General features: G+C 46.6%; 1 protein-coding gene across 1 annotated transcript in view; it reads left to right on the top strand.

Moving 5' to 3' along the window:
• Positions 1 to 6,185: 6,185 nt before the first annotated feature.
• The window catches only part of JARID2 (jumonji and AT-rich interaction domain containing 2), a gene marked incomplete at both ends in the record, with an annotated part of 270,204 nt that continues 248,619 nt past the window's right edge, over positions 6,186 to 27,770 (top strand). The window contains one exon of the mRNA XM_080710759.1: positions 6,186 to 6,230. Within this exon, the coding sequence (XP_080566885.1) occupies positions 6,186 to 6,230 (45 nt within the window). The remainder of the gene's footprint in view (positions 6,231 to 27,770) is intronic.

Consider the following 27,770-nt stretch of genomic DNA (forward strand, 5'->3'; position numbering starts at 1 on the left):
TACAAGAGTGAGCGACCATGCTCGGCCCCCATGAAATTTTTTATTTCATTATGAGAGACAAGACATAGAAACGACAAGATTGGAAAATACAATACAGAAGATTTAAAATTCAAAAAGGCAACTGAAGACAGGCATGGTGGCACATGTTTGTAACCCCAGTACCTGGGAGGTTTGAAGCCAGCTTTGACAATTTAGCCAGGCCCTCTGCAATTTAGTGAGATCCTGTTTCCAAATAAGAAATAAAATTGGGCTGGGGGTTTAGCCCAGAGGTGGTAGAATGTTTATGGGTTCAATCCGCAGTGACACACACACACACACACACACACACACACACACACACACACACACAGAGTAACTGAAATATCAAAGGATTCTGGGCACAGTGGCATATGCCTGTATATCTCAGCTACTCTGAAGGTTGAAGCAGGAGGATCACAAGTTCAAGGCCAGCCTGAACAAATTAGATTCGAAAATGAGTGGGAATTCAGTAATGAGTCAGTGAGTAGACCGGGGAGGCAGGCTGAATTGGAGAAGGGAGTGGAATTGGAGCCTTTGAGAATATACAACACAATAATGGAGTTGGATAATGCAAGAGGAAAGAGCAGTGTTCTAAATGGAATTGGAAGCCAGGTATGGTGGCGCATGCGTTTAATCCCAGCATTTGGGAGGCTGAGACAAAGACGATCAGGGTTTGCGGACAGACTCAGTTTAGTGAGGACCTTTGCAACTCAATGAGACCCTGTTTCAAAATAAGGAATAAAAAATAGGGCTGGGGCGGGTAGCTTGGATGTACAATGCCCCTGGGCTCCATTCCCAGTGCTGAAAACAACAACAACAACAAAAAAAAGGAATTGGAAGCTGGGCATGGTGGCATATGTTTGCAATCCCAGTTCTTAGGAGGCTGAGACAGGAGAATCGCAGGTTCAAGGTTAGCCTCAGCAATTTAGAGAAGTTGAGACCCTTTTTCAAAAATAAAAAGAATAGCTGGATGTGGTGGCGCAGGCTTGTAACCCCCGCGCCTGGGAGGGTGAGACAGGAGGATCGCGAAGGTTTGAAGACAGCTTCAGTTTAAGAGACCCTGTTTCCAAATAAAATATAAAAATAGATCTGGGAGTGTAGCCTGGAGGTAGAAGGCCCCTGGGTTCCATCTCCAGTACCACCAATAAATAAATAAATAAATAAATAAATAAATAAATAAATAAAATGAAGAAAAATGGAATCGGAGAAGCTCGTGGCAAATTCAATGTTCAGCAAAAGTCTAAATAATTGGCGATGATAGTTTTGGTGAAATAGTCACCAGTAACCAGGTACTGGGCACCTTAAAATCCCATCACGTTTCTGGAGCTTTGGGGACAATATGAGAAGTAGGTGCTACCATCTTTGAATTCAGGGAGTTTATTTCTTTTTTGTGGTACTGGGGATAGAACCCAGGGACAGTCTATCTCTGAATTATACCTCTAGCACTTTTTTTTTTTTAAAAACAGGGTCTCACCAAGCTGCTGAGGCTGGCCTTGAACCTGTCATTCCTCTGTCTCAGAGTCCCAAATACTAGAATTACAGGCCAGCTTCATTGTGCCCAGGTAATATAGCACATGTAGCACTTTTTTTTTTTTTTTTTTTTTGCAGTACTGGAGATGGAACCCAGGGACATTCGACCTTAGAGCTCCAGTGCAAGCCCTAAAAAATAGGGCAAGGGGTATAGCTCGGAGGTCAAATGCCTCTGGGTTCCATCCCCAGTACCGCAAAGAAAAAAAAAAAAAAAAAAAAAAAGAAAGAAAAAAGAAAAAAAAATAAAAAAGAGGGAAAAGCAAGGAAAGGTGATATTTGGCCTGGCCAGGATGGCAGGGAAAGGCTGTTCATCAGGAACCAGTTACTTTCACAACAGGAAAGACTTTTAGCTGCTAAAGAAGGCTGATCTATTTTCCTTTTCAGGAAAACAACACTAATATTATCCAAATCTTCTGGATATGAGCAAATTCCTTCCTTTTCCCACTCTCAGGTCTCAATTAACAGAATAATTTTTTATATGTGTTGACATGGAATTGGTCACCTGGCAGGAGAGTTCACAGGCCTAGAACTGAGAAACCCAGCAAGCTGAGGGAACCCAGAAGAGACTCACCTTTGTGCTTTAGTATTTGCCTGGGGACCAGCAGATCTGACATTTACAGGAAGCTGGCTAAAAGTATAAGAATGGGAGAAGGAGTCACTCCTGTATACAGGTTAGAATGATAAGAAAGGTTTTCGAAAACACCTCGTGGTGTGCTACTAACCATAAAGTCACTTGGGTGTCAAAACTAATCTGTAGGCCATGGATGTAGTGTAATCCCCTCCCTTGGAAGGTGGAGACAGGAGGATCGTGCAAGTTCGAAGCCAGCCTTGCTGGCTTAAGAGACTGTTTAAAAAAAAAAAAAAAAAAGGTCTGGGAGTGTAGCCTGGAGGTAGAAGTGTTTCATCCCCAGTACCACCACAAAAAACAAAACAAAAACAACAACTACAAAACTAATCTGTAAAATGAAATCTGAAATCTGTTTGCTAGGTGTGGTGGTGCAGGCCTATAATCCTGTAATCCTAGTACTTGGGAGGCAGAGATAGGAGCATCCAAGGTTGAAGACAACCTCAGCTAGTAGTGAGACTCATCAACCTTGAGAGACCTTGTTTCAAAATTAAAAATAAGAGCCAGGTTTGGTGGTGCATGCTTGTAATCCCAGTATCTGGGAGGCTGAGACAAGAGGATTGTTGTTCACAGACAGCCTCAGTTACTTAGTGAGGCCCTTTGCATCTCAGTGAGATCCCGTTTCAAAATAAAGAATAAAAAATAGAGCTAGGGGTGTAGCCCGGAGGTAGAACACCCCTGAGTTCCACCCCCAGTACTGGGAAAAAAATAAAAAAAAATAAAAAAAAAATATATATATGGCTCGGAGTTTGATCAGAGGTAGAATGCCCCTGGATTCCACCCCCAGTATGGTTAAAAAAATAAATAAAAAAAGAGAAAAAAAATAGGGCTGAGGTTGTAGTTTGGAGATAGAATGCTCTTGGGTTCAGTCCCCAGTAGCGGTGCTTGCACGCGCGCGCGCGCGCGCGCGCGCGCACACACACACACACACACACACAGAGGAATCTGTTCTACTGGATATTTCCTAGTAAATTGAACATGTTTATTAATATTTAGGATACCAAAGTTCATTAATTCTGATTGGGAAATGAGCATAATTCAAAAGTACTTCTTTTCAGAAAGCTTTTGGATATCTAGAAAAGGTAAAGTAGTAAACAAAACAAAACAAAAACAGGCTTTTAAAGCCAGGTGTGGTGGCATATGCCTGTATTCCCAGTACTTGGGAGTCTGAGACAGGAGGATGGTAAGTAAGTTCCAGGCCAACCTCAGCAGTTTCCCATGGTCCTTAGCAATTTAGCAAGACCTTGTTTCAAAATAAAATGGGATGGGGGTTATAGCTGGAAGGTAGAATGCTCCCGGGATCAATTCCTAGTATCAACAATAACAAAAGGCTGTTAAAAGGGGCATTTTATTTCCTTTATGGAAAGCTTCCAACAATGTGCCTGGCTCTAAGCTAGGTTAACCTTATTATATAATCCTTCCCACAAGGTTTGGTCACCAGTAATTTGTAGGCAGCAAACTGACAAGCTCAGAGAGGTTAGGTCTTCGGTTACACCTTAGGAGGTGGCCAAAGGCTTCTTTTTTTGCAGTATTGGGGACTGAACCCAGGGGCATTCTACCTCCAAACTACACTCCCAGCCCTATTTATTCTTTATTTTGAAACTGGGTCTCTGTAAGTTGCGGAAAACCTAAACCATGGAGGCTGGAGGCCAATCAGACACCCATGTACTGGAATTCCAAGCTCCAGCCACCACGCCTGGGGCCAAAGCCTAATTTGAATCCAGTGTTCTTATCTCCAGCTTCTTAGATCTTTCAGACGCTATGATTATCTCTTCAAACATTGCTACAAATGAAATCTAACAGTTGTGTTTACTCAGGTACTCTTTTGGAATAGTTGGAATGGAAAGGGGAATAAAATGTACAGACATGCGGGTCAGGGAGCAGGAAGCAGTTGGTCGACTTTTCGTTATTCAGAGACTAGCCTGACAGATCATTAAAAAAAATACCATTACAAACGTGGTGGCGCACGCTTGTAATCCCAGCATTTGGTAAACTGAGACAGGAAGATCGCGGTTCGAGGCCAGCCTCAGCTACTCTTTAGTGAGCCCCTTTGCAACTCAGTGAGCAGGTGTCGCGCGCTTGTAATCCCAGTACTTGGGAGGCTGAGACAGGAGGTTCGAAGGCAGCCTCAGCTACTGAGTGAGGCTCCCAGCAACTTTGGTGAGATCCTGTTCCCAAATAAAATGTAAAATAGGTCTGGGAGTGTAGCCGGGAGGTAGAAAGCCACAGCTAAAATCAAGGAGACTGACAAAGCAGACTGGCGATGCGACACTTGACAAAGTTATTCATAAGGCAGGGGCCCGCAGAGCCGGCGGGCTGGGTGTGGGGCCCCGGCGCGGGGCGGCGAGCGCAGCCCCAGGTGCCCGCTCCGTAGCCCACTTATTTCCGACCGACGCCTTCGCCCAGCTCGCGGGCGGCGCAGGCCACGGGGGCGGAGGCCCGGGAGGCGACGGCCCCGCGGCGTCCCGGCCGGGCGGCGGGCAGCGCGACCTCGCAGCACCCCGCCCGGGCCGCGCTGTCCTGAGCTGACACCGGGGCCGCCGCCCGCCGCTCGGTTCGCGCCGAGGTCGCTCCGGGTGCGCGGCTCGGAGCCCTCGGCCTCCCCGGCACCCCGCCCAGGGCCCGCCCCGCTGCCGCCGCCGCCGCCGCCGCCGCCGCCGCGCGATTCCTCGATCCCACGGGCGGGCCCGCGCGGGTGGGGGCGGGGCGGGCGCCGGGCGCCGCGGGGGTGCCGGGGGCGGGGCGGCGTGGGGACTTCCTCGCCCGCGGACCACACGCCCCGCCGGCCAATCCCGAGCCGGCCTCGAGCGGTGTCGCACGCGGGACACGTCCCAGCGTTTGTTGGCAGGGGCGGCGAGGGGGCGGGCCCGCGAGGAGGGAGGGGGTTGAGTGACAGGCCCCGCGGGGCAGGCTGGGAGTTGTAGTTCCCAGCTCCCGTGGCCATAGCCATTTTGTAGTCGGGGGACTACAACTTCCAGAAGATCAAGGGGACCATTCTAAGGTGCCCCGGGAATCGGCGGCTCTCCCCGGAGCCGGGCGTCCTGGGGCACTGGTACCCGGCTGCCCGGCTGCAGGTAGACGCGAGGGCAGTGGCGGGGGATCGCGCGTGGCGGCCGTGGGGTGAGCGGCAAGCTGGGGAAAGGGGTTGAGGTGGAGCGATCGAGCGTGCCATGCATTGAGCTAGGGAGCCTCTCTCAATTCCGCGCCTGGGCTCGGCGTGGGAGCTACGCCTGGGCCGTGGCCCTGGAAGGGTCCACCGAGGCCTCTCGGGCGTCTGAGCGGCCAGGCTGCGAGGGTCTACCGGACTGGGCCAGGGGCGGTGGGCGCCGGGGTAGGCGGGCGCCCGGCGGCTCGGCTGTTTTCGGTTGGCGTGCGGCGGGGAATTGCTCGAGGAGCCCTAACTTGTATAAAAGCAGAGTCCATTTAAAGTTGGGCTGGATAGCCTGTCTCTCATTGGTTAGGGGGCTTGGAAAAAAGAGACTCGGCGAGCCCTCGCTGTGGTGCTGCGCCGCCGCCGCCGCCGCTGGAGTTGACTCTTCTGCTCGCACTGCTGCTGCAGCACAAACGTGACTTCCAACATTTTTATTTATCTTTCCCCTTTCTTTTCCAAGATGTAACTACAGATCAGACACTAAGGACCTTCACGTTTCGCTGATGTAGTTTTTGGAGGAAAAAGGGGGGGAGTGAAGGGCGTCGGTTTTTTTTTTTTTGTGTGTGTGTTTCGGGGGAAATTTTCCATTATGAGTGTTTTACTAAAGTGAAATTTTTTTTTTTGTTGTTGTTGTTTGCTTCGTTCGTCTTTGGCTCTTCTTGTATTTTTTTTTTTCCTTCCCAATTTCGGATTTATTTCAAGGCGAATCTGGCTTTGGGGGAAGAGGAAGAAAAGTCGGATTACAAGATCAACCACCACCAACAACAATAAAAACCACCAGGATATTTTTTTGCAAATTTCTGACGGCTTTAAATTCATGAAGCAATTGTCCCCTTTTGCAATCAGCATTTGGATCTCAGAATGAGCAAGGAAAGACCCAAGAGGAATATCATTCAGAAGAAATACGTAAGTGCTCCTGACAACACATCCTTTGACTTGCAGTTTTAAGCAATGGCTGTGAATGTCAAGTTTATAGATAATTCTGCAGCTGAAGGGTTTTAAACACAGCGTCCGATAAGGCTGTTTCTTTCTTTTCTGAAAGAGGGCTTTTCAGGCAAAGTCTTGTCTGCCTAGTTTGGTTGAAAAAGCCGATTGGTGTGGAGATACCTCAAGTGAATAAATTGACCTCGAATGACACAAACATAATCTAGTTTTAGATGAAAGGCAAGGGATTTTGGTGGAACTTGGGGTGGGGGGGGCTGCGGTAATGTAAGTAAACTGCATTCTCGGGCGGATTTGGGTCTATATTGCACTTTGCATGCAAATGAGCTTGTGTTATTATTATTGATGTTATTTGGAAAATCGTGTAAAGGCGTGTGGGTTGGAAGCCCTTTAAGTTGCAATCGAGGGTCCGATTATGGCGATCTTCCCCTTGTACTAGCACATCAAATTTAATGTATGTGGTCGTTTGGCTTATCTGGTTTGCACCATAAACCAGTTGGGAATCGTGTTACAGCGAATGCATTTTGTTGGGATTGACTTTAATAATGAGGCTGGTTTTGTTTAAAAATTCATGGCTTCCAGTTTTTTGGGGAAAAGACACTACAGTTTTAAGTGTGAATGTGAATGCATACGTGACTACAAATAATTTGTGTTAACTGGGCTTCTGAAATTAGGTGATCATATAGAGATTTAAATGGTTTGGAATAGTTAAATTTGTTTTGTGCATAGTACAGCTACGTTTTGATTGGCATGGAGAGTGTTTTTGTGTGTGGTGGCTTTTTTTAAGTTTGAGGGGAGGGAGCAAAGAGGGGGATCGAGGGATTAACCAGATATGTTCTCGAGTGATTAGCTGCATGCTTTAAAGCACTCATTTTTTCAGAAAAGAAAAAAAAAAAGGTCAAATGAACACACATAAGGAATAATGCAATGTTAAAAAGAAAGTTTTATTTAACTCGAGTCGACAAATTGGTGTTAATATTTTCCCTTTCTGATCCGTGTGGAGTGTGTAATGGGAGATGACCTCCGGGGCAGTCGTTTTGTTAAAAAATATATTTAATGGAAGAGCTGAATGGCTCTTCTGGAGGGCTGATCCTCATCGAGACACGTAAACTTCCAGCCGTGCAAGAAATGCAAGGTTAAAATAATCAAGCTCAACTTACAAAGCTGCCCCATAAAGAATTTAAGAATTAAAATACATCCGCATTGCAGAGGGCCGGGTAGCATGCAAAGGACTAGTTTCAACTCGGGCTGGAGGAACTGCCCGGAGACCGCCCTGCCTCGGAGCCAGGACGCCCGCCGGGGCTCGGCCGGCTCGGGCGCAGCCACAAAGCCTTCGGGGCAGGGCTCGGGCCGCCGCTCCCGCCCTCCGCGGGGCTCGTCAAGTTGCCGGTCGGCGCGGGGTGGGCTTTGGGCGCGGGTGGCCGGCCGATCGGGTCGGTCCGGCTGCCGACGTGCGGCGGGGAGGGCGCGGGCCGGGCGCCGCGCGGCCTGCAGGGGGCGGGCTCGGCCCCGGCTCGGCTCGGCCCGGCCCGGCGCGGCCTGGGGCGCGGGGCGGGCGCGGCGATCGCGGCGGGGGCGTGCCGCGGAGGGGGCGCGGCGCGCGGCGGCAGGGCCCCCCCACCCCCGAGCTGGCGGCGCCCGTCCCCCGGCTCCCACGCGGGCTCGGGAGCAACAGGTTAAGCGGGCGAGACGTCAGCGCGCCCCCTCCCCGCCCGCGGCCTCCCCCGCCGCGCCGCCCGGGCCGCCCCGGCCGCTCTGTTGTCATTGTGACGTCACAAAGGCCGCCCGGCGGGACCTTCCCCGTGACGTCAGAGGCCGGGCGCGGCGTGGGAGGCGGAAGGTGCGGACGGGGATGCGCTGGGCGCGGCCTTGCGCCCCGCCAGGTGAGCGCTGCCCGGGTGTGTGGGGGGGTCCCCGCCTGAGGCCATCGGACCTTGAGGGTTCCGATGTCAGTGGGCGGGTGGGGAGCCGGGAGGAGGCGCCTCCTTTCTGCAGGAATGTGTTCCCCTCCTCGCTTCCAGGGCTGCTGCTGATGGTGTTGCGTTTCTCCTGTGGCCCCCTCGCCAGTGAGGGTGGTCCAGGAGAGCCTTCCCGTCTGGAAGGATCCCGTGGTGCATTCGGCCACTTTGGCACTTTGTCTTGTTGAGGGTGTCTGGGCAGGATGCTTTTCAGGGTGATCTTGTACAGTAGCAACTGTTGATCATTCTGGGAGTCTCGTAGTTTCAAAGTGGCGGGGCTCCTTTGCTGGGCCAACTCTGAGTGTATTTTTTTCTGGGTGGGGGGGAGCAAAGGGAGACTACTTGTCTGTTTAGAAGAGCGCGGGGCATGGGGGAGCATACTGTAATCCCAGTACTTGGGAAGCCGAGACCCCAGGATCACAGGTTCAAGGCCAGCCTCCGCAACCTTGTGCGAGGCTCACAACATCTTAGCTAGACCATGTTTCAAAACAAAAACTAAAAAGGGCTGGGGGTGTAGCTCAGAAAATGCCCTTAGGTTCACTCTCTAGTACCACAAGAAAAGGAAAAAAGCCAGCATAAGACTGTTTTGAGTCTGTCTGCCTTTCTTTTCTTTCTTTCCTTTTCTTTCTTTCTTGTGGTACTGGGGTTCAAACCCAGGGATGTATGCAAGTGCTCTACCACAGAACAGTGCCGCCTGCACAGCCTAGGACTCTTGAATTTCAAGGTGCATTGGGCTTAGTTCTCAGTAAATGTACAAATGGCTCACATTCCGCATCTGTTCACTTTTCTGTAAAGTGGGAAAATTAATACCTGCCTTTGTCACTTTACTAAGAAATTGAGATGATCAGGTGGGTAGAAGATGTAAAACAGTGTGCTTCTTTTTATATGTAGGGTGGCATTATTACTTGAGCTGGTGGAAGGCAGTTTCTTACAATTGGTCTCAAAAGCCTTAGATGCCTGCAGAGTTGCCATTTAGTTTATTGCCTTAGTAAAGCAGAATTTGGGGGGTGTGATTGTAGATGGTAGGCTTTGGGAGAAATGATTGTTATATTTCTTATTAAATGACATCTTTGAGAAGCTCATAAATCGCAATATAATCCTGTCTTAATTGTATTGGGCACGACTCCCGCTACAATACCTTAAATAACTGGAAACATTTGCCTTTTAGAGCCCCAATCCACTTGGACAATAAAACAGTTGCTTGTTTTGCTCTATGGATATTTTCTCTATTTTCATCAGGCCTCTGGTTGGTTATTAGAATAACAAGGAGGCTATCCAGGTTTCACAACCATTTGATCTTAGCTTTACAGCAGGTATAAGCTTGATATAAAGTCCCTGCCTTATGAAGATATGATTCATGCAGGTAACATGAAAATAAATTACCAGTTTGATTTGTACGACAGCTCAAGTAGAATTTGGACCACTTATCTGTAAGTTTTTTTTTTTTTTTTGTGGTGCTGAGGATTGAACCTAAGGGTATTGTACTTTCAAGTTACACATCAGCTTTGTTGTTGTTGTTTTTTTTTTTTTTTTTGGGTACTGGGGATGGAACCCAGGGGCATTCGACCTCCGAGATACACTCCCAGCCTTGTTTTTTATTCTTTATTTTGAAACCGGGTCTCACTGAGTTGCAGAGGGCCTCACTAAATAGCTGAGGCTGTCCGCGAACCGTGTTCCTCCAGTCTCAGCCTCCCGAATGCTGGGATTACAAGTGTGCGCCACCTTGCCCTGAGGAGGGCCTCACTAAGTTGTTGAGGCTGGCCACAAACTGTAATCCTCCTGTCTTGTTTTTAAGCTTTAAGTATCTAGTTTTCCTGACTTTAAAGTGCAATGTGATTGAAAAACTCGAAGAAATTTGCTTCATAAGGTTCAAAGGCAGGAGTTATAATTATATAAAGTAGTAAAGAAAAAAGAACTACAGCAAGGTAAAGATTTTGGATTTACGAGTTTTTTGTGTTTTTGCGGTGCTGGGTGTTGAACCCAGTGGTGTTCTACCACTAAAGCACACTTTTAGCCCTTTTTTACTTTTGATTTTGAGACAGGGTCTTCTGGCTAAGTTGCCCAGGCTGGTTTCAGTCTCCCAAGTAGCTGGGATTACAGATGTGTACCACTGTGCTTGGCTGAGACTTTTTTATTCTTTCCCCCTGTTTAACAAAACTGTCAGATTATTTGGCAGTTATGGCCTCCCCCCCCCTTTTTTTTCTGCACATGGCTTTCTTTCTCCTTGCCTTTAGTAATAGAAAACATTGTTTTGTTCACATTAAATCTAAGGCAGAGACTCCTTGGTGAAAGTTCACTTAGAAGAGCAAAGGGGCTAAAGTGTGATACCCAGGCAAGAGCAGCTATACCTTCACCCAGGAAGAACCAAGCTTCCCTGTTTTGCTTCTACCTCCCTTACTCCATCCTTTCCATCGGGGTCCCCAGCCTATTGGGCAGTGCTGCCCACAGTCAGGGTGGGACTTCCCTCCTCAGTGCTGTTGCACCCGCCAATCATCGCCTCAGCGCACCCCAAATCCCATAATCTTAAATGTCTCTTAATCCAGTCAAATTGACAATACAGATTAACTATCACACCTAGTTTCCAGTCTTAATATAGACCCTGTTAAAAAGATTATATAAACATTTCTCTTTCAGAAGGGAGAAAATCTTTTGGAGTATATATAACTCGTGTTTTACATATAGTGTAGAACTGTTTGGCTTTTTTTTTTTTTCTCTTCAAAGAAGACAAGGGAAATCATACTAAGTTCCTAAACATTTGGTAAAAACTACTAGAGTGTTGAATTTTTTGTGGTCTTGGGGTAGATCCCAGGGCCTCGTTCATGCTTAGTGAGTGCTCTACCACCAAGCTCTGTCCCCAGATGATTAGTTTTCATCCAATCTAATGGCTTGCCTTGGTCAGACTCTTGACTGTGGACGTTTTTATTAGAATTCTGGTTGCATTGCTCCAATCCTCCCCGTGGTGCTGGTCCAAGCCTCCCCCAGGGTCGCAGCACCAGCTCTCCAGTTCTTGGGTGTAAAACTTCCTGGCTGATACCCCAGCCCGGAGCTCCTGGACAGTGGCAGCCCTGTGGTGTCCCTCTGTCCCCCTTGGCTCCCACCCAGAAGGCTTGCCAAGGAGCAGTTGTTTGTTCCCGAATCTGGTTATTCCAGTTAGGTTTATTGTAATTATGATTAAATATTGTGTAAACCTTGAAATGAATGTGAAAGAGTTGGTTTCTATGAAAACTTTAAGATGATTGTTTTGAGGAAGACTTGATAAAAGTCTTTGTGTGTGTGTGTGTGTGTGTGTGTGTGTGTGTGTGTGTGGTATTACTGAGGATTGAGCCCAGGGCATTCCACCACTGAATTACACCCCCAGCCCTTTTTATTTTATTTTATATTTTGAAACAGGGCCTTGCTAAGTTGCTGAGGCTGGCCTTGAACCTGTGATCGCCCTGTTTCAGCCCCCCAAGTACTGAGATTATAGGCCTGTACCACCATGCTCAGCGATAAAAGTCACTTTTAATAAAAGGCATGCTTGTAATCCCAATATTTGGAAGGCTGAGACAGGAGGGGTTGTAGGTCTATAGCCATCCTCAGCAATTTGGAGAGGCTCTCAACCTAGTGAGATCCAGTTTCCAAATAAGGAAAAAAAAAATTGGGCTGGTGAGGTAAAATGCTCCTGGGTTCAATTCACAGGATAAAAAAAACAAAAAACAAAAAACAAAATTGTGAGCTGGGCATGTTAAGTGCTTGCTTATAGTTGCAATACTTGGGAGCCTGTGCTACAGGAGGGTTGCAACTTCAAGGCCAGCCTCCGCAATTTAGGAAGACCCTGTTTCAAAATCAAAGACTAGGGGTGTAGCTCAGGGGTAGAATGGCTCTGATTCTAGTCCAAAACATACTTTTTTTGGTGGATTTTTTGCATGCACAGCTTTGTAAGTTATTTTTTCTCCCCCCCTCCTTTTAATTGTTGTCTAACCCAGAAGCCCCCCATGTGCGTGAGTCTAAGAGGCACTACCACTGAGCCACACACCACTATCCCAAAATCATTCCCTTTTAACACCTAAACATTCTCCTAAAAAAAAAAAGTACTGCTTAATGTGGAAGAGCCCTCAAGGAAGGTTCACTATGAACTAAAAAATAAGACAGTGGCCCAGTTGAAAGGTGAGCAACTAAAAGTTTATTTGTGTGGTTAACATAAAATGTTATTTTTTAAATAAAGGTTTTTTTAGCCAGGCTTGGTGGTGCATGCTTGTTATCCCAGTACTTGGGAGACCGAGATAGGAGAATCTGGCTTCGAAGGCAGCCTCAGCTACTTAGTGAGGCCTTTTGCAACTTAGTGAGAGCCTATTTTTTTTTTTTTTTTTTGGTGATACTGGAGTTCCTGGAAACCCTTTTACCTCCGGGCTACACTCCCAGACCTATTAGATATATATATATATATATATATATATATAAATTTTTATTTGGTAACAGGGTCTCTTAAGCCAGTGCGACTGGCTTCGAACCTGCGCAATCCTCCTGTCTCTGCCTCCCAAGCGCAGGGATTACAAGCTTGCGCCACCATGCCCGGCAGTGAGACTCTTTTAAAAGCTGGGGGTGTAGCTCGGAGGTAGAATGCCCCTGGGTTCAATCCTCAGCACCACACACGAAAAAACAAAAAAAGAAAGATTTCTTGCCTTAAAAACATGTTTATGTTTATGTTAACTACCCAACTTTTGGTCTCTATTGCTTCTGGTAACACTGCTACCAAATGTATTCAAACTCATCTCAAAAAAAAAAAAAAAAAAACCCCTATGTTCCCTATCTCATGTATGCTATGGAACTTATTTTTAATTTTGAAACAGGGTCTCACCAAGTTGCTGAGGCTGGCCCTGCTAAATTGCTGAGGTTGACCTCAAACCTGCCCTTCTTCCCCAAGTGCTGGGATTTTAGGCCACTGCGCCCAGCTTTACTGTCCTATTGCCGAAGTCTGTTAATTTCTAATCCTTAAGCTACTTGTTAATAAAAGAAAAACAAATTGAACATATATCTTAGTTTAAGCCAATTATATTTTTTCTTTTTACAACCTGAGTAATTATACTCTTTTTTTTTTTTTTTTGTTGTTGTTGTTGTTGTTGTTGTTCTGGGAATCTCTGACTCAAGCCTCAGTTGTTTTTCCAGGCCTCAGTCTTCCTTTTTCTCCTTTTCCTTTTGTCCATAAAGCCTCTTCTATGCTTTCCTCCTTTCACTCCAAGAGATGGGAACACTGTTGACTTTGATTTTCTAAAGCTTTGATACCTGTCTGCGTGTGTGTGTGTGTGTGTGTGTGTGTGAGGGGGTGCTGGGGATGGAACCCTGGGCCTTTTGCATGCTAAGCTTCTCACTGAGCTACACACCCAGGCCCAGGCCCATCCTTTTAGGTTCTAACCTTTCTTGGGAACTTAAGTCAGTCCTTCAGCCCTCTGACAACCTTAGGCTTATTATTATTATTATTATTATAATTATTATTATTATTTTGCAGTATCTGGGATGGAACCCAGGGACATTCTACTTCCAAGTTCTACCTCCAGTCTTATTTTTTTGTTCTTTATTTTGAAATACGGTCTTAAGTTGCGGAGGGCCTCACTAAGTAGCTTAGGCTGGCTGCGAACCTGCAATCCTCCTGCCTCAGCCTTCTCAGTACTGGGATTATAAGCATGCACCTCCATGCCTGGTTTACCTTAGACTTTTTTTTTTTTTTTTTTGCGGGTCTGGGGATGGAACCCAGGGGCATTTGACCTCCGAGCTACACCCCCTGCCCTATTTTTTTTTATTCTTTATTTTGAAACTGGGTCTCACTGAGTTGCAGAGGGCCTCACTAAGTAGCTGAGGCTGTCCGCGAACCGTGATCCTCCAGGTCTCAGCCTCCCGAATGCTGGGATTACAAGCGTGCGCCACCACGCCCGGCACCTTAGACTTTTTAATAAAGGGATTTTTATTCAATTTTAAGAAGCAAATCATTAAAAGTGGAGCTGATGCTCGTAGAAAATGACTACGGTTTAGCTCTGGTGGCATAAATCATCCCGTCTGCTTCCCGGGTTTGGGTTCTCACCTCTTGCAGGCGGCTTCCTGACTCTGTGCAGGTGCAGATATTGTCTCTGGGGGCAAGGTCAAAGTCAGTTCTCCTGAGCAGAATACCACTAGAATACCACTGGAGGCTTCCAGGGCTCTAGTTTTCTTTGCGTTTCCACCCCAGTTTGTCCTGTCTCTCTTCAGATTTCACTATTGTGAGTAAACCGCTGCCCATCTCCCCTGGGGCCATCTTTGCCCTTTGAAAAGAGGAGACAGGAGCGTTCTGCTTGTGGAAAACACTTTTAGACTGCCACACAGTACCTATGCTTCTTGAAAGGAGAACACCCAGTCAATTCTGAAACAACCACCCACCTTTACCGATGGTTTCCATATCAAGTTCACATGAGAAAAGGGGCTTTTGAGTCCATTTTACAGAAGAGAAAACCAAGAGTGGTAGAGACTGTTGCTGTGGCTAAAGCTGCATCTCGTTTTCCCTTCCTCCCATGGGCATTGAACCCAGGGGAACTTTACCACTGAGTCCAGTAGTCCATCGTTACTAGCTCGCCCTGTCCCTCTGTCTGTCTCTCTGAGTTGAACCCTGGGGCGTTCTGCCTCTGAGTTGCCCACTGCCCTATTTTATTTTTATTTCGAAGCAGGGTCACTAGGATGATGAAAGTCTCAGTGTTTGCTGAGACTGCCTTCGAACCTGTCATTCTCTTTTCTTAACCTCTGGAGTACTGGGATTACGTGTAGCAGGTGTCACCAAGCCTGGCTAAAAGTTTGTTTTTGCAGTGTTGGGGATTGAACCCAGGGCTTCATAGATGCTAGGCCATTGCTGTACCACTGAGGCACATCCCCAACCCCTTTTCTATTTTGAAACAGGGACTTCCTATGTTTTCCAGGCTGGCCTTGAATTTTTTTTTTTTTTTAAGTTTTGAGGATTGAACCAGAGCCACATACATGCTAGGCAAGTGCCTTGCCACTGAGCTACATCCTGGTTCTTTTAAAACTTGTTTTATATTGAGACAGGATCTTGCTCAGTTGCCCAGGCTGACTTGGAATTTCTAATTTCTTCAGTGTCCTGAATAGCTGCTGGGATCACAGGCCTGTGCCACCAAGCCCAGCTGCTTTTTTTTTTTTTTTTTTTGTGGTACTGAGGATTCTCCCTTTGAGCTACATTCCCAGGCCTTTAAAAAAGTTTTTGTTTTGCTGGGCATGGTACTTGTAATCCCAGCATTTGGGAGGCTGAGACAGGAGGATCACGGTTTGAGGCCAGCCTCAGTTACTTAGTGAGGTCCTTTGCAACTCAGTGAGACCCTGTTTCAAAGTAAATAATAAAAAAGTAGGGCTGGGCCTGGTGGTGCACGCTTGTAATCCCAGGGCTTGGGAGGTAAAGACAGGATTCCGCAGGTTTGAGCCAGCCCTGCTGGCTTAAGAGAGACCCTGTTAAAAAAACTTCTCTCTCTCTCTCTCTCTCTCTCTCTCTCTCTCTCTCTCTCTCTCTCTCTCTCTCTAGTTTTGAGGCTAGAGAAAATATATTAAAAAATATAAGATAGGTCTGGGAATGTAGCCCAGAGGTAGAAGGGTTCCATCCACAGTACAAAAAAAAAAAAAAAATAGGGCTGTGGTATAGCTCAGAGGTATAATACCCCTGGGTTCCATCCCCAATACCAAAAAAAAGGGGGGGGGGGCTGAGGGTGTAACTCAGAGGTAGAATGTCCCTGGGTTTCATCCCCAGTACCAAACACAAAAAACGTTTCTGTTTTGAAATAGGGTCTTGCTAGGTTACTGAGAGTCTAAAATGTTGCTGAGGTTGTCCTCGAACCTGCTATCCTCTGGTCTCAGCCTCCCAAGTGACTAGGATTGACAGGTGTGGGCCACCACGCCCGCCTTGCTTGTTGTTTTTTTGAAGCACCAGTTGGTGGAGCTCACCCCTTCTCCCCAGCTGGCTGTCTCTTTGAGTCATCCTTGGAAGATCTCACCGAGTACTGAGATCTCACTCAGTACCTGTCCGGAATGCTGTTTTGTTCTCTTTATCTCTCTCTCTCCCTCCTTCTCTCTGTCTTTTGTATTGAGGATTGGGTACTTGAGAGTTGCCCCCGAGATAGACCTCCAGTCCTTTTTATTTATTTATTTTCCTTTAGAAACAGGCTCTTCCTAGTCATCCTCTTGTCTCAGCCTCCCAAGTACTGGGATTACAGGTACGCGCCATCAGGTTTATATTGGTTTGTGCTCTTAATTTTATTTTTGCCGTGCTGGGATGGAACCCAGGGCCTTGCAGATGCTAGGTAAGCACTCTACCACTGAGTTATATTTTCATTTCTTTTTAAAAATTTGTTTTGAGCCAGGCGTGGTGGCGCACCCTTGTAATCCCCGCGCTTGGGAGGCTGAGACAGGAGGATCGCACAGGTTCGAAGCCAGCCTCAGCTACTTAGTGAGGCTCTCAGCAATTTAGCGAGACCCTGTTCCCCCCCCAAAAAAAAAAAAAAAAAAGGTCTGGGAATATTGCTCGGAGGTAGAAGGCCTCTGGGTTCCATCCTCAGAAACACACACACACACACACACACACACACACACACACACACACACACACACATTTGTTTTGAGCCAGAGTCTTATAAATTGCTCAGGCTGGTTTTGAATTTGCAGTCCTCCTGCCTCAGCCTCCTGGTAGCTAGGATTACAGGGGTGTGTTTTCATGCCAGGCCGCTCTCTGTATTTTTGGAATTGCCCCCGCCGCATTGGCGGTGTGTCTGAAGACCAGTGTGGGCTGAAGTTCCAGGCTTCCAGAACCGGTTTGACTTCTCAGGGCTGCGGCAAATCAACTCTTCTCTTGCACCGTGCTCCTAACTTTTTGTGTGTGTGTGTGGTACTGGGGATTGAACTTGGGACTTCTATTTCTTAGTTGCACCCTCTGCTCTTTTTAAGTTTTAGTTTTGAAACGGGCATCTCACAAGGTTGCTGAGAGCCTGGATACTTCACTTAATCTGGCCTTGAACCTGTGACTCTCCTGTCTGGGCCTCCCAAATACAGGTTTACAGGTATGTGCCCGTGCCTGTGCCCGTGCCCGGCGTGCTCCCCCTAACTTTGCTGCTGGGAGGAGCATGGACGCATTGCCCTTGGTTTTCACCAGGGGCTGGGCCACTCGTTAAATAAAGACTGTCCAGTGTGTTAGCAGGCAGCTCGAGTAATGGTGGGAACACCATACGTAATCACTTACATCTCCACAAGAACGTATGCCAGCGGCCAGTGGTAGAGAAGAGGAACCCTACTGGTTCCTTTTTTCTTTTTTCCCCCCTTCGGTACTGGGGATGGAACCCAGGGACATTCTACTTCCAAGCTACACCCCAGCCCAATTTATTTATTTATTTATTTATTTATTTATTTATTTATTTATTTTCTGTGGTACTGGGGGTGGAACCCAGGGCCTTTTCTATCTCTGGGCTATATTCTCAGACCTATTTTATAATTTATTTTGAAACAGGGTTTCCAAGGTTGCTGAGAGCCTCACTAAGTAGCTGAGGCTGGCTTCAAACCAATGTGATCCTCCTGTCTCAGCCTCCCAAGTGCTGGGATTACAAGTGTGTGCTGAAACAGGGTCACTGAGTTGCAAAGGGCCTCACTAAGTAGCTGAGGATCCTCCTGTCTCAGCCTCCCAAGTGCTGGGAATACAAGCAAGTGCCACCACGCCCCGCTCTACTGGTTCTTGAGAACTGATTTTTTATTTCCTTTCTTTGGTACTGGGAATTGAAACCAAGGGCATTTACCTCTGAGCTACACCTCTAGTTCTTTTTATTCTTTATTTTGAAACAGGGTCTTTGAACCTGCATTCTTCCTGTCTCAGCCTCTCAAGTACTGGCATTACAAGCATGCACCACCACACCCAGCATGATACAGAGAGCCTACCTAAATTGCAGAGGTTGTTCTTAAACCTGTAACTTTCCTGTGTCAGATTCCCAAGTACTGGTGTTACAAGCCTGCGCCACCTTCATTTTGAAACAGTTTTGCTAGGTTGTCCAAGCTGTCCTGGGACCTGCTATCCTGGGATCACAGACATGGGCCACCTTACCTGGCCAAATAGGAATTCTTTCCAGCAACTTTTCCTGGGTGGAGGGGATGGGTTGTACCTGATGTCACTCAGGAGACAGCTCTCTCCCTGGTTTGCTGCGACAGCAGCTCAGGTATTTCTGGTGATTGCGGGAGACCTTTTGGCATCTCTTTTACTATTACCTTAAAATTGGAGGTTCTTTTTCCATTGTTTTCTAACCACCATTTTGGCGAGGACTGCACCTACAGCGGTTGAGTGTATTATCTCGGTTTTTATTTCTGCCGGCTGTTGAAGTGTTTCGTTCCTGTGGGGGCAGAAACAGGTGCCAAGAGGAAATGAGAAGGGATTAGGACGGAACATGTGTTTCTTTCCTTTATTCTTCCATAGGTTCGTGGGAGGGGGCTGGATGAGCCCGTATTCTGTTAAGCAGCAGAGGTCTGCCTTTGTGTGCATGCCTTTTACTAACAGTTCAGGGTTTCAGTCATGAAATGTCCCTGCTTTGGGCAGCCTTGCTTTGAATGTACAGGGTGCTTCTTTAGTAACTGTGAGCGGAGTTCAAGTTTGGCTCTGTGTTAAGCTGGCTGTGTGATCCTGGGTAAGATATGCAGCCTCTTCTGGAAGACTCGTTCCGCGCCTCTCACAGGCTCGTTGCTGGGAGAACCTGGGAGATTTTTGATGTGGAAGCGTGCCGTAAACTGCATACTGCTGCTCAGATGCTCAAGGTTTTATCACACAGTTGGAAATCACCAGCCCTCAGACACCAGGCTTGCCAGTGGCCTTCCTAGCTGACTCAGAAATAAATGAATCCTGTGATTTCATAGCAAGCCCCAGATCTACTTCAGGATTTAGAACCAGGGTTTAAAGATCAGAGGAAGCTGGGCACTCTGGTGCATGCATACCTGTGGTCCCAGTTGCATGGGAGGCTGAGGAGAGGATTGCTAGTTGGAGGAGAGTTTCGGCAATTTAGCAAGGCCCTACAATTTAACAAGACTGTCTCAAAATAAAAAGGGTTGGGTGTGGTGGCCCATGCCTGTAATCTCAGTACTTTTGTGAGGCTAAGATAGGAGGATTTCAGCTTTGAGGACAGCCTTCACAATTTAGCAAGACTCTCAGCAACTTAACAAGGTCCTGTTTCAAAGTAAATAAATAAAATAGGGCTGTAGCTGTAGCTCAGACTTAGGATGCTCCTGGGTTTCGTTGCCAGTACAAAACAGAACAAAAATAGATGATGTAGTCACCTCCCACCCCCACCCCATACCATCTTGGTTGATGTTTGGGTGGTGAATCAGAAAGAGGGACCAATTGTGAATGAGGATCTCAATTGTGGGACCAGATCTGGACAAAGATGTTTAGCAGATGCTTAAAGTAGATCTTTAAGGAAGAATCTTGGGAATTGCGCATTTGATCACCCTTGTTGGTCTTTTAAATTTCAGCCTTTCTAATGTGTGATGTGGTATCTCATTGTGGCTGATAAAACTGTTCACGTATTAAGTCCACATAGTACACAAGTGCTACCTAAGAGCAGCATTTTGCCTGTGCTCTTAAGAGCGATGCACACGTTCAGTGGCTCCTGGTGGCCTTCCTGATCCAGTGTTAACCAAGTTTGTTGTCAACACAGACTTCTGAAGCCCTTCTAGCTCTACTCTGCCCCATCCCGCACCCATTCCCGGCTTGAGCTGAGCTGAGCCCGGCCTCTCACCTCGCAAGCCCAGGTCTTTCAAATCCTCAGCGGGTGGAGTTCCCTAAGAATGCCGGTGCCCCTCTAGGACAGTTTGCTCCCTCCCTCCCTGTTCAGGCAGAGCTAAGCTCTTGGTCTCTGGCTGGGCTCCCCACACCTTCCTTCCTGCGTTGGACTTGCTTACATGTTTCTCACCCTCTTAACCCCACCGAATAGGGGCTGATTTTTATAATTATCAAGGATCAGTGTTCATGTTGAGATAGTATGCAGTCAGGGAATATTTGAGTTGAAGCTTCTGATGGAGTATGTTGAATACTACCCAATGGTGGGAGGTAATTGGGAGGATCTAGTGGGAAAAGATGGAGTTAGCTAGTCAGAATTTCAGACTCTTTTTTTTTTTTTTTTGGTGGTACTGGGGTTCCTGGAAGCCCTTCTACCTCCGGGTTACACTCCCAGACCTATTTTTACATTTTTATTTGGAAACAGGGTCTCCTAAGCCAGCACGCGGCTGGCTTCGAACCTGCGCGATCCTCCTGTCTCTGCCTCCTAAGTGCGGGGAATTACAAGCGTGCGCCAGCACGCCCGGCAGAATTTCAGACTCTTTATAGCCAGGAACCTGTTGCTGTCAGGTGCCTGACTGCAGGTCTCACTTGGGTCAGAGACAGCTGGGGCGTGAAATCCGGCCCCTGATTTGGTAGGTGGCCCCCTCTTTGGGACATGCTTTCTCCATCCAGGTGCATTCTAGTTGTCCACGGTAAATGCAGTCACTCTTTAGTTTTCGTGGAAAAAGAAAATTCACTTGTAATCCCCATGCCTAATTCAGTCACTGCTATTTTCTCTTGTGAAGTGGCTCCCCCTCCCCATATAAAATCATTCCAATCAGACGAGTACTTAGAGATCAAATTCATTGAAATCACATACTGGGCATTCTTCCACCTGTACAGGTATAGTTTTATATACATAGGCTCATTACTTGCCTTTTGTGTTTATGTCTTAACTTCAGTTATCAAAATACGCTCATATTTAATGGCTGAAATGACTACTTCACTTGACCTGTCCCCTCGGCCCATTGATGGCTTTTCTGTAGGTGGAGGGCTGTTGTATTGTGCAGTACACTTTGTATGCATCTGAAAATTTCGCAGTGTGGAATTACTGGCTCAGAAGTACCTGCGTTTGCCTTTTGATTTCCTACCGGATCTCTTTCTTGGAGAGAGGCTGTGCTAATTTACCGTTCCGCGTATAGTGCATGTTAGGCCAGCGGGTTTGTTTGTTTGTTGGCTTTTACAGGCACTTGTAACGAGTAGTAAAGATGTCAGTTGGGTTTTATTTAAGTTTCTATTTTCTTTCCTTGCCCTCTCTCAGGGCATTTAGAAGTAAATGAGATAAGATATGTGAAAGCACTTTGTAAAACAAGATCTCTCTAAGAACACAATGTGTTATCAGTCAGAAGGGCCGCAGTGGTGGAGAGGAAGGGAGAGCTGGTATAATTGTACAGTTCCTTTTTTTGTATTTATGAGGTAAAAGTGAGGACGTGGGAGGTGCTCCGTGGTAAGGACAAAGAACCACGCTGTTCTCAGTCTTAGCCCTGTGGGTGAGGTGGGCTTCGTATGGTTAGAAGATGTCTCAGTGAACCCAGCTGGTATGTTCTGGCTGTTCCTTGTGTCTTTGCATGGTGATTCAAAGTGTGACAGTGCCCTCATTTGACACTGCAGAGACACCACCTGCAGGCCTTGGAGTCAGCCTGAAGTTGTGGGTCTTGCCTCTGTGTATATCGATGATCTCAAGCTTATGTATAAAATGGGGAGAAAGTGTCACTTCATTATTGGTCTCTCCAGGTCATTGTGGGAGAAGCAGAATCAAATGTTAACAGACATAGAAGGGCCTTATTAAATTCACTATCTAGACCCTGTCTTTCTATGTCCTACAGGTCTTTGTGGCCGTAATTCTCCAAGTTCAAGGTTGAAGAAAGAACAGTGTGGGTCATGGCTGATTATAGCAGATCCTGGTTATCTGAGGGAGAGGATAGACACTGGAGTAATCCGGGCATTCAGCTGTCTTCCTTGCCAAGTCTTGCTTTTCTTTCTGAGGGCAAAGGTCGGCTATGGATGGATTTCCATCTCTCCCCTCCCTGGTGTGTGTGGCTCAGGGACAGCACTCCTGTTTGTATTTTAAGAGAGTACGTTTGGATGCACTTTTTTGCCTTCTTTTATCATTCTCCACTTAAGAGGTCTCTTTAGAGATAAGGTGGAATTTATTGCTTATTTGTTTTACTCAACTTGCCTGCCCACTTTTCCATTTTTCCTTTGTGGTATGGGGGAGTATACCTGGGGATGTTCTATCTCCAAGATATACCCCAACCCTATTTTATTTTATTTTATTAATTATTTTTTTGCAGGTCTGGGGATGAAACCCAGGGGCATTTGACTTCTGAGCCACACCCCCTGCTCTATTTTTTTTCTTTTCTTTATTTTGAAACCGGGTCTCACTGAGTTGCAGAGGGCCTCACTAAGTAGCTGAGGCTGTCTGCAAACTGTGATTCTCTGGTCTCAGCCTCCCAAATGCTGGGATTACAAGCGTGTGCCAACATGCCCTCCTGGCTCTTTTATTTTTATTGTTTTATTTTTTTTGGTGGTACTGGAGATGGAACCCAGAGGCTTTCTACCTCCGGGCTATACTCCCAGACCTTTTTTATATTTTATTTGGAAACAGGGTCTCACTAAGGTGCTGAGAGCCTCACTAAGTAGCTGAGGCTGGCTTTGAACCCGTGCGATCCTCCTGTCTCAGCCTCCCAAGGACTGGGATTACAAGCATGTGCCACCACGCCCAACTCCTATTTTTCCTATTTTTCCTTCCTTCCTTCCTTCCTTCCTTCCTTCCTTCCTTCCTTCCTTCCTTCCTTTTGTGGTACTGGGGTTCCTGGAAAACCACCTACCTCCAGGCTACACTCCCAGATCTATTTTATACTTTATTTGAAAACAGTCTCTTAAGCCAGCGGGGCTGGCTTAGAACCTGTGCGATCCTCCTATCTCCACCTCCCAAGCTTTATTTTTTATTTTGGAAGAGATCTCATTAAGTTGCTGAGGCTGGCCTTGAACTTGGGACTCTCCAGTCTGGCCTCCCAAGGACTGGGATTACAGGCTTGCGCCACCACACCCGGCTCCCTTTCCCTGATCTTATGAGGCCCAGAGCTCTAAAGCTCTGTTCTATTTTCAGATTGGAATAATGTCTTGATGTTGGAGGATGAAAGAGCCAATGTGAATGGAAGGCATTTAATAAAGAGTCATGGTCTGGGCTCCTAGTTAAATGGGTAGCACATGGTTTTCATCTGCCCTGAAGGGGTTCGGTCGTGTTGTCTTGCCTTTGCTGGAGCGGTGACATCGCAGACCTTGGTCCCCCAAGCCTCCTGGCTCCTTTTCAGACTGATGATGCTGAGCAGCACAGGCCACTGCCCTTGCCAGATGCCAAATGCTCAGTGGAGGTGGTTTCTGAAGATTTGAAATCCTTGGTAGGGCTCCACAAGGAGTCCTAGGCTGAGCAGTTAGGAAAGTGGTTCCGGGATGTGGTGCAGGATCGGGCTGCACTGACCTGTTAATGGGTGTTTTCAGCCCTTTCACTGGGACTCTTAGTTGACCTCCTCCTTTTTTTTGGTACTGGGAATTAAACCCAGTGGCATTCTACATCCGAGCTACACCTCCAGCTATTTTTATTGTTTAAAACAGTCTCCCTAAGTTGCCGAGACAATCCACCTATCTCAGCCTCTGAATGAAGTCCTGGGATTACAAATGGGCTTGTGTCACGGCTTCTGGCCACTTTGTTGTTGTTTTTTTTTTTTTGGGGGGGGGTACTGTTTTATATATACCTAAAAGGATTTAGGGCCACAGTGAGCTGTCATCCCAGGAGCAAATCATTTTTGTTTCTGACTATAGTTGTTTATAAATGCAAAATGTGACAACTGGATTAAAATATGAGCAGTGATTCAGTTGTCCTCCCATTGGCAGTGTTTGGGCTGAGCCTTTCTTTTTTTGTTTTGTTTCAGCTTTGAGAACTTGACCTAATGCTTTAATTAAAGACGAGTTTTGTTAAGTAGTATTGGTATTGACACCCTGACAGAATTTCTAATCTGGAAGAATTTTAAAGAAGTATGAAAGTAATCCCTAGTGGTGATTACATCCTCAAGTGGCAGAGATCAGATTCCCATTTAAATGCCGATGGCAGTTTATCACATTTTTTCCACCACGCTGGGGCCAGGGAGGGTCTGGATTTAATGATGAACTTCTGAACTCCAGTTACTTTGGAAAGATTGGTGGGTGTGCTGCATGAGTCAGTGTTCTGTGTCTTTAAAAATGTTTTCAAATTATTGTAATCCTCAAAACTACTGTTAGGATTCCAAACCATTGTGGTTTAAACTTAGCTGGAATTTGAAAGGTGGCTGACAGAGTGAAAGGAAACCTCCTTTAAATAAAGAACATATTTGGCTTGCCTGCCTGTCCCAGAATCAGAGCCCTGGGCATCCCTAAGGCATGAGCCAAGTCTCACACTGACTTCCCCCTCTTCCCTTGCTCAGTAGAAACACCATCAGCTAGGTCTGCAGGAACTCCTGCTACGGAGGTGAGCTTGGATTTGCAGTGCTTCGTGTTCTACAGTGTTCTGTACGGAGTTCTTGTCTAGATAAGAAGCACAGCGCTGCACACTCTACTTGTGATAAATCAGAACTCTCCTGATGCTGATAAAATGGGTTTTCTTCTGGCCCTGGTAAGCTGGAGAGCATTGAGAGGTGGGTCTGACTCGGAAGGATCTGAAGCTGGAGGTTTTTTTCTCTTCTCATCCTGCTGCCCGCTCTAATTAAGTGATGTGATCGCAATCCCAGCGCTGACATACCCCAGGATGAAACACATTTTCTACTCAACTAGCCTTTTTTCCTCTTTTCCTCCCTCCATGAGACTTGCTGAAGTTGTCATGTTATTTCTTCCCAGATTTATTGGAGTAGTAGGCAAAGCCTCTTGGGAGAATAAATAATGATGATTACAAAGAACAGTCAGTTTACCAAGGAAGGCCATTATCTTTGACTTGCAAAGCTTTTACAGCCCAACATTGTTTGCTTACGGTTGTTTAATACAAATGAAGACCTTAATGGTACCTATTGCAAGAGGGAGCTCTTTTTCTTCGGTCTGCACTGGAGGTCATCCTGAATAAGGAGATGCCCCCTTACTTAGGTGGAATGGCTTATTTCTCTGGACAGGCATTTTATATGATCCATCAAGGCCTTGGATGGTGTTTTTCAAGGAATGTGGTTCCTGGGTTAAACAAATAAATAATCCCCCCCTCACTGAGTGTTAAAATATTTCTAGGGCTGACAAGTAATGCCTCCTTCACCTTTGGAGTTCTCACTGCTTTTTGCCCAATTTATGAATTCAGGGATTTTTCTTGGCTGAGTTTGTGGGGGCAGAAGAGACTGGGGATTGAACCCAGGGGATGCTGTCTCAGCTATACCACCAGCCTGCTGTATTTTTAAAAAATTGAAACTGTCTTGCTAAGTTGCTGAGGCTGGCCTCAAATCTGTGATCCTCCCACCTCAGCCGCCCAAGTATGGGGATTATAAATCTGCACCACCATACTCTGTTTCAGGGGTGGTTTTAGAGCTAATTTAAACTAGGTATGGTGGCATGTGGTGGCACATATACCTGTAATCCCAGTAGGGACACTGAGGCAGGAGCATCACAAGCTTGGGCAAATTAGCAAAACCCTGTTTCCAAAGAAAAAAAGCAGGCGGCTGGGAGATGAAGCTAAGAGGTAGAATGCTCCTGGGTTCAGTTCCCAGTACAAATAACAACAAAAACCCCAAGCTAATTTGGAGGACTGAGCAGGCACCCGTACCTAGTAAGTCTGTCTGTAAGAGATAGGCTCTCCAGCTCTTAATTTAGCACACAGTATAGTTTAAGGAGAATCGAAAGCCCAGAGTTGCAGTTTTATTGTTGGGAGGTTAAAGTCATAGTTAGAGCACTTTATTTTGCCCAAGTGGCTGGCCTTGAGTCCCTCCCTGGGACCCACTGGGTTCCAGTGATTCCTGGATGTGCAGGAATCCAAGTTTCCCATCCATCCATCCATCCATCCATCCATCCATCCATCCATCCATCGGCCTAGCACATCCTAGCAAACCCTCTGCCGCTGGCTTCCTTCCCCCTCAGCCCTGCAGCACTTTTAATACGTGGCGGCCTCTGTCTGCTGTGGTTAGTCGGGTGTCAGCCCGCTAGCCTTTCTTTTTAATCTCTCGCATCCCCAGCTCGTTGCAGATCTCTTGGCAGTTCAGACATTCTTTTGGCATGTTAGTAGTGGTTAAAACCAGGATGAGAAGACTCTTGGGCATCTTAATCTTTCCCTATGTAATTTTGGATGTGAATGCTATTTCTTTTACATAATTTTGTGGCTTTTGGTATATTCATAGATGCAACCATCACCATGATCAATTTTAGAACATTTTCATCACTCCAAAAAAGAAATCCTATACCCAGTGGTAGTTCCTTTCCATCTCAGCCCAGTTCCCCCAGCCTTCGGCAACCACTAATTTTTCTGTCTCTGAGGATTTGCTTATTGTGGATATTTCACATGAATGGAATTATGCCATATGTGGCCTTTTGTGACTTCTCACATAACACGGATGAATCTCAAACACTTCGTTGTAGCGTTTATCAATATTGCATTCCTTCTTAAAGGCTTAATAATGGTATTGTATGGGTGATGCCACATGTTGCTATCCTCTCACTAGCTGATAGACATTTTGATTCTGTCTACCCTTTTCCAGTTGTGAACATTTGTGTGCAGGTTTTTTGCTTTAAGTTTTATTTTGAAGCAGTCTCAATAAATTGCCAAAGCTGGCCTCCAAACTATGATCCTCTTGTCTCAGCCTCCAAAGTATTGGGATGATAGGTATGTGTTTCCATGCTTGGCCTGTGTGCAAATTTTTGTGTGGCTATCAGTTTGTATTTGTATTAGAAAAGCATGCACCAGGACAATATATATATATATATATATATATATATATATTTAATGGTAGTGGAGATTGAACCCTAGGGGCATTCTACCTCTGAGCTACCCCTTCAGCCCTATTTTTTTTTTTTTTTTTTTGTGGTACTGGGGTTCCTGGAAGCCCGTCTACCTCCGGGCTACACTCCCAGACCTATTTTATAGGTTTTATTTGGAAACAGGGTCTCTTAAGCCAGCACGGCTGGCTTCCAACCTGCGTGATCCTCCTGTCTCCGCCTCCCAAGCGTGGGGATTACAAGCGTTTGCCACCATCTCTGGCTTATTCTTTTATTTTGAAACAGGGTTTCATCGAGTTGCAAAAGGCCTCACTAAGTAGCTGAGGCTGTCTGTGAACTGTGATCCTTCTGTCTCAGCCTCCCAAATGCTGGGATTACTAGGGTGCGCCACCATGCCTGGCTGTTCTTCATTTTGAAACAAGGTCTCACTGAGTTGCAGAGGGCCTCACTAAGTAGCTGAGGCTGGCTGTGAACCTGTGATCATCTGGTCTCAGCCTCCCAAGTACTAGGATTAAGAGTGCCCCACCACACCAGAGCACATTATTACTTATTTACAGGAGTTAAGCTCTTTCAGCTTGTGCTTCTGAGCCTGTGTTCAGCAGAGTGCTGTGCTGGGTCCTCCACTTGTGGGGCTCTTGCCTTGCCTTTGGGGGATAGTCCTCATTTCCTCACTGCCTGATGACCAGTCTTTACTCTCGGCACACGGCCTGGTTCTGTATGCCTTTGTAGGTGCTGTTCACACAGTGCCTATGCCAGGACCAAGTGCTC

Source organism: Muscardinus avellanarius (assembly GCF_963383645.1).
Source record: "Muscardinus avellanarius genome assembly, chromosome: 14".
NCBI lineage: Eukaryota > Metazoa > Chordata > Mammalia > Rodentia > Gliridae > Muscardinus > Muscardinus avellanarius.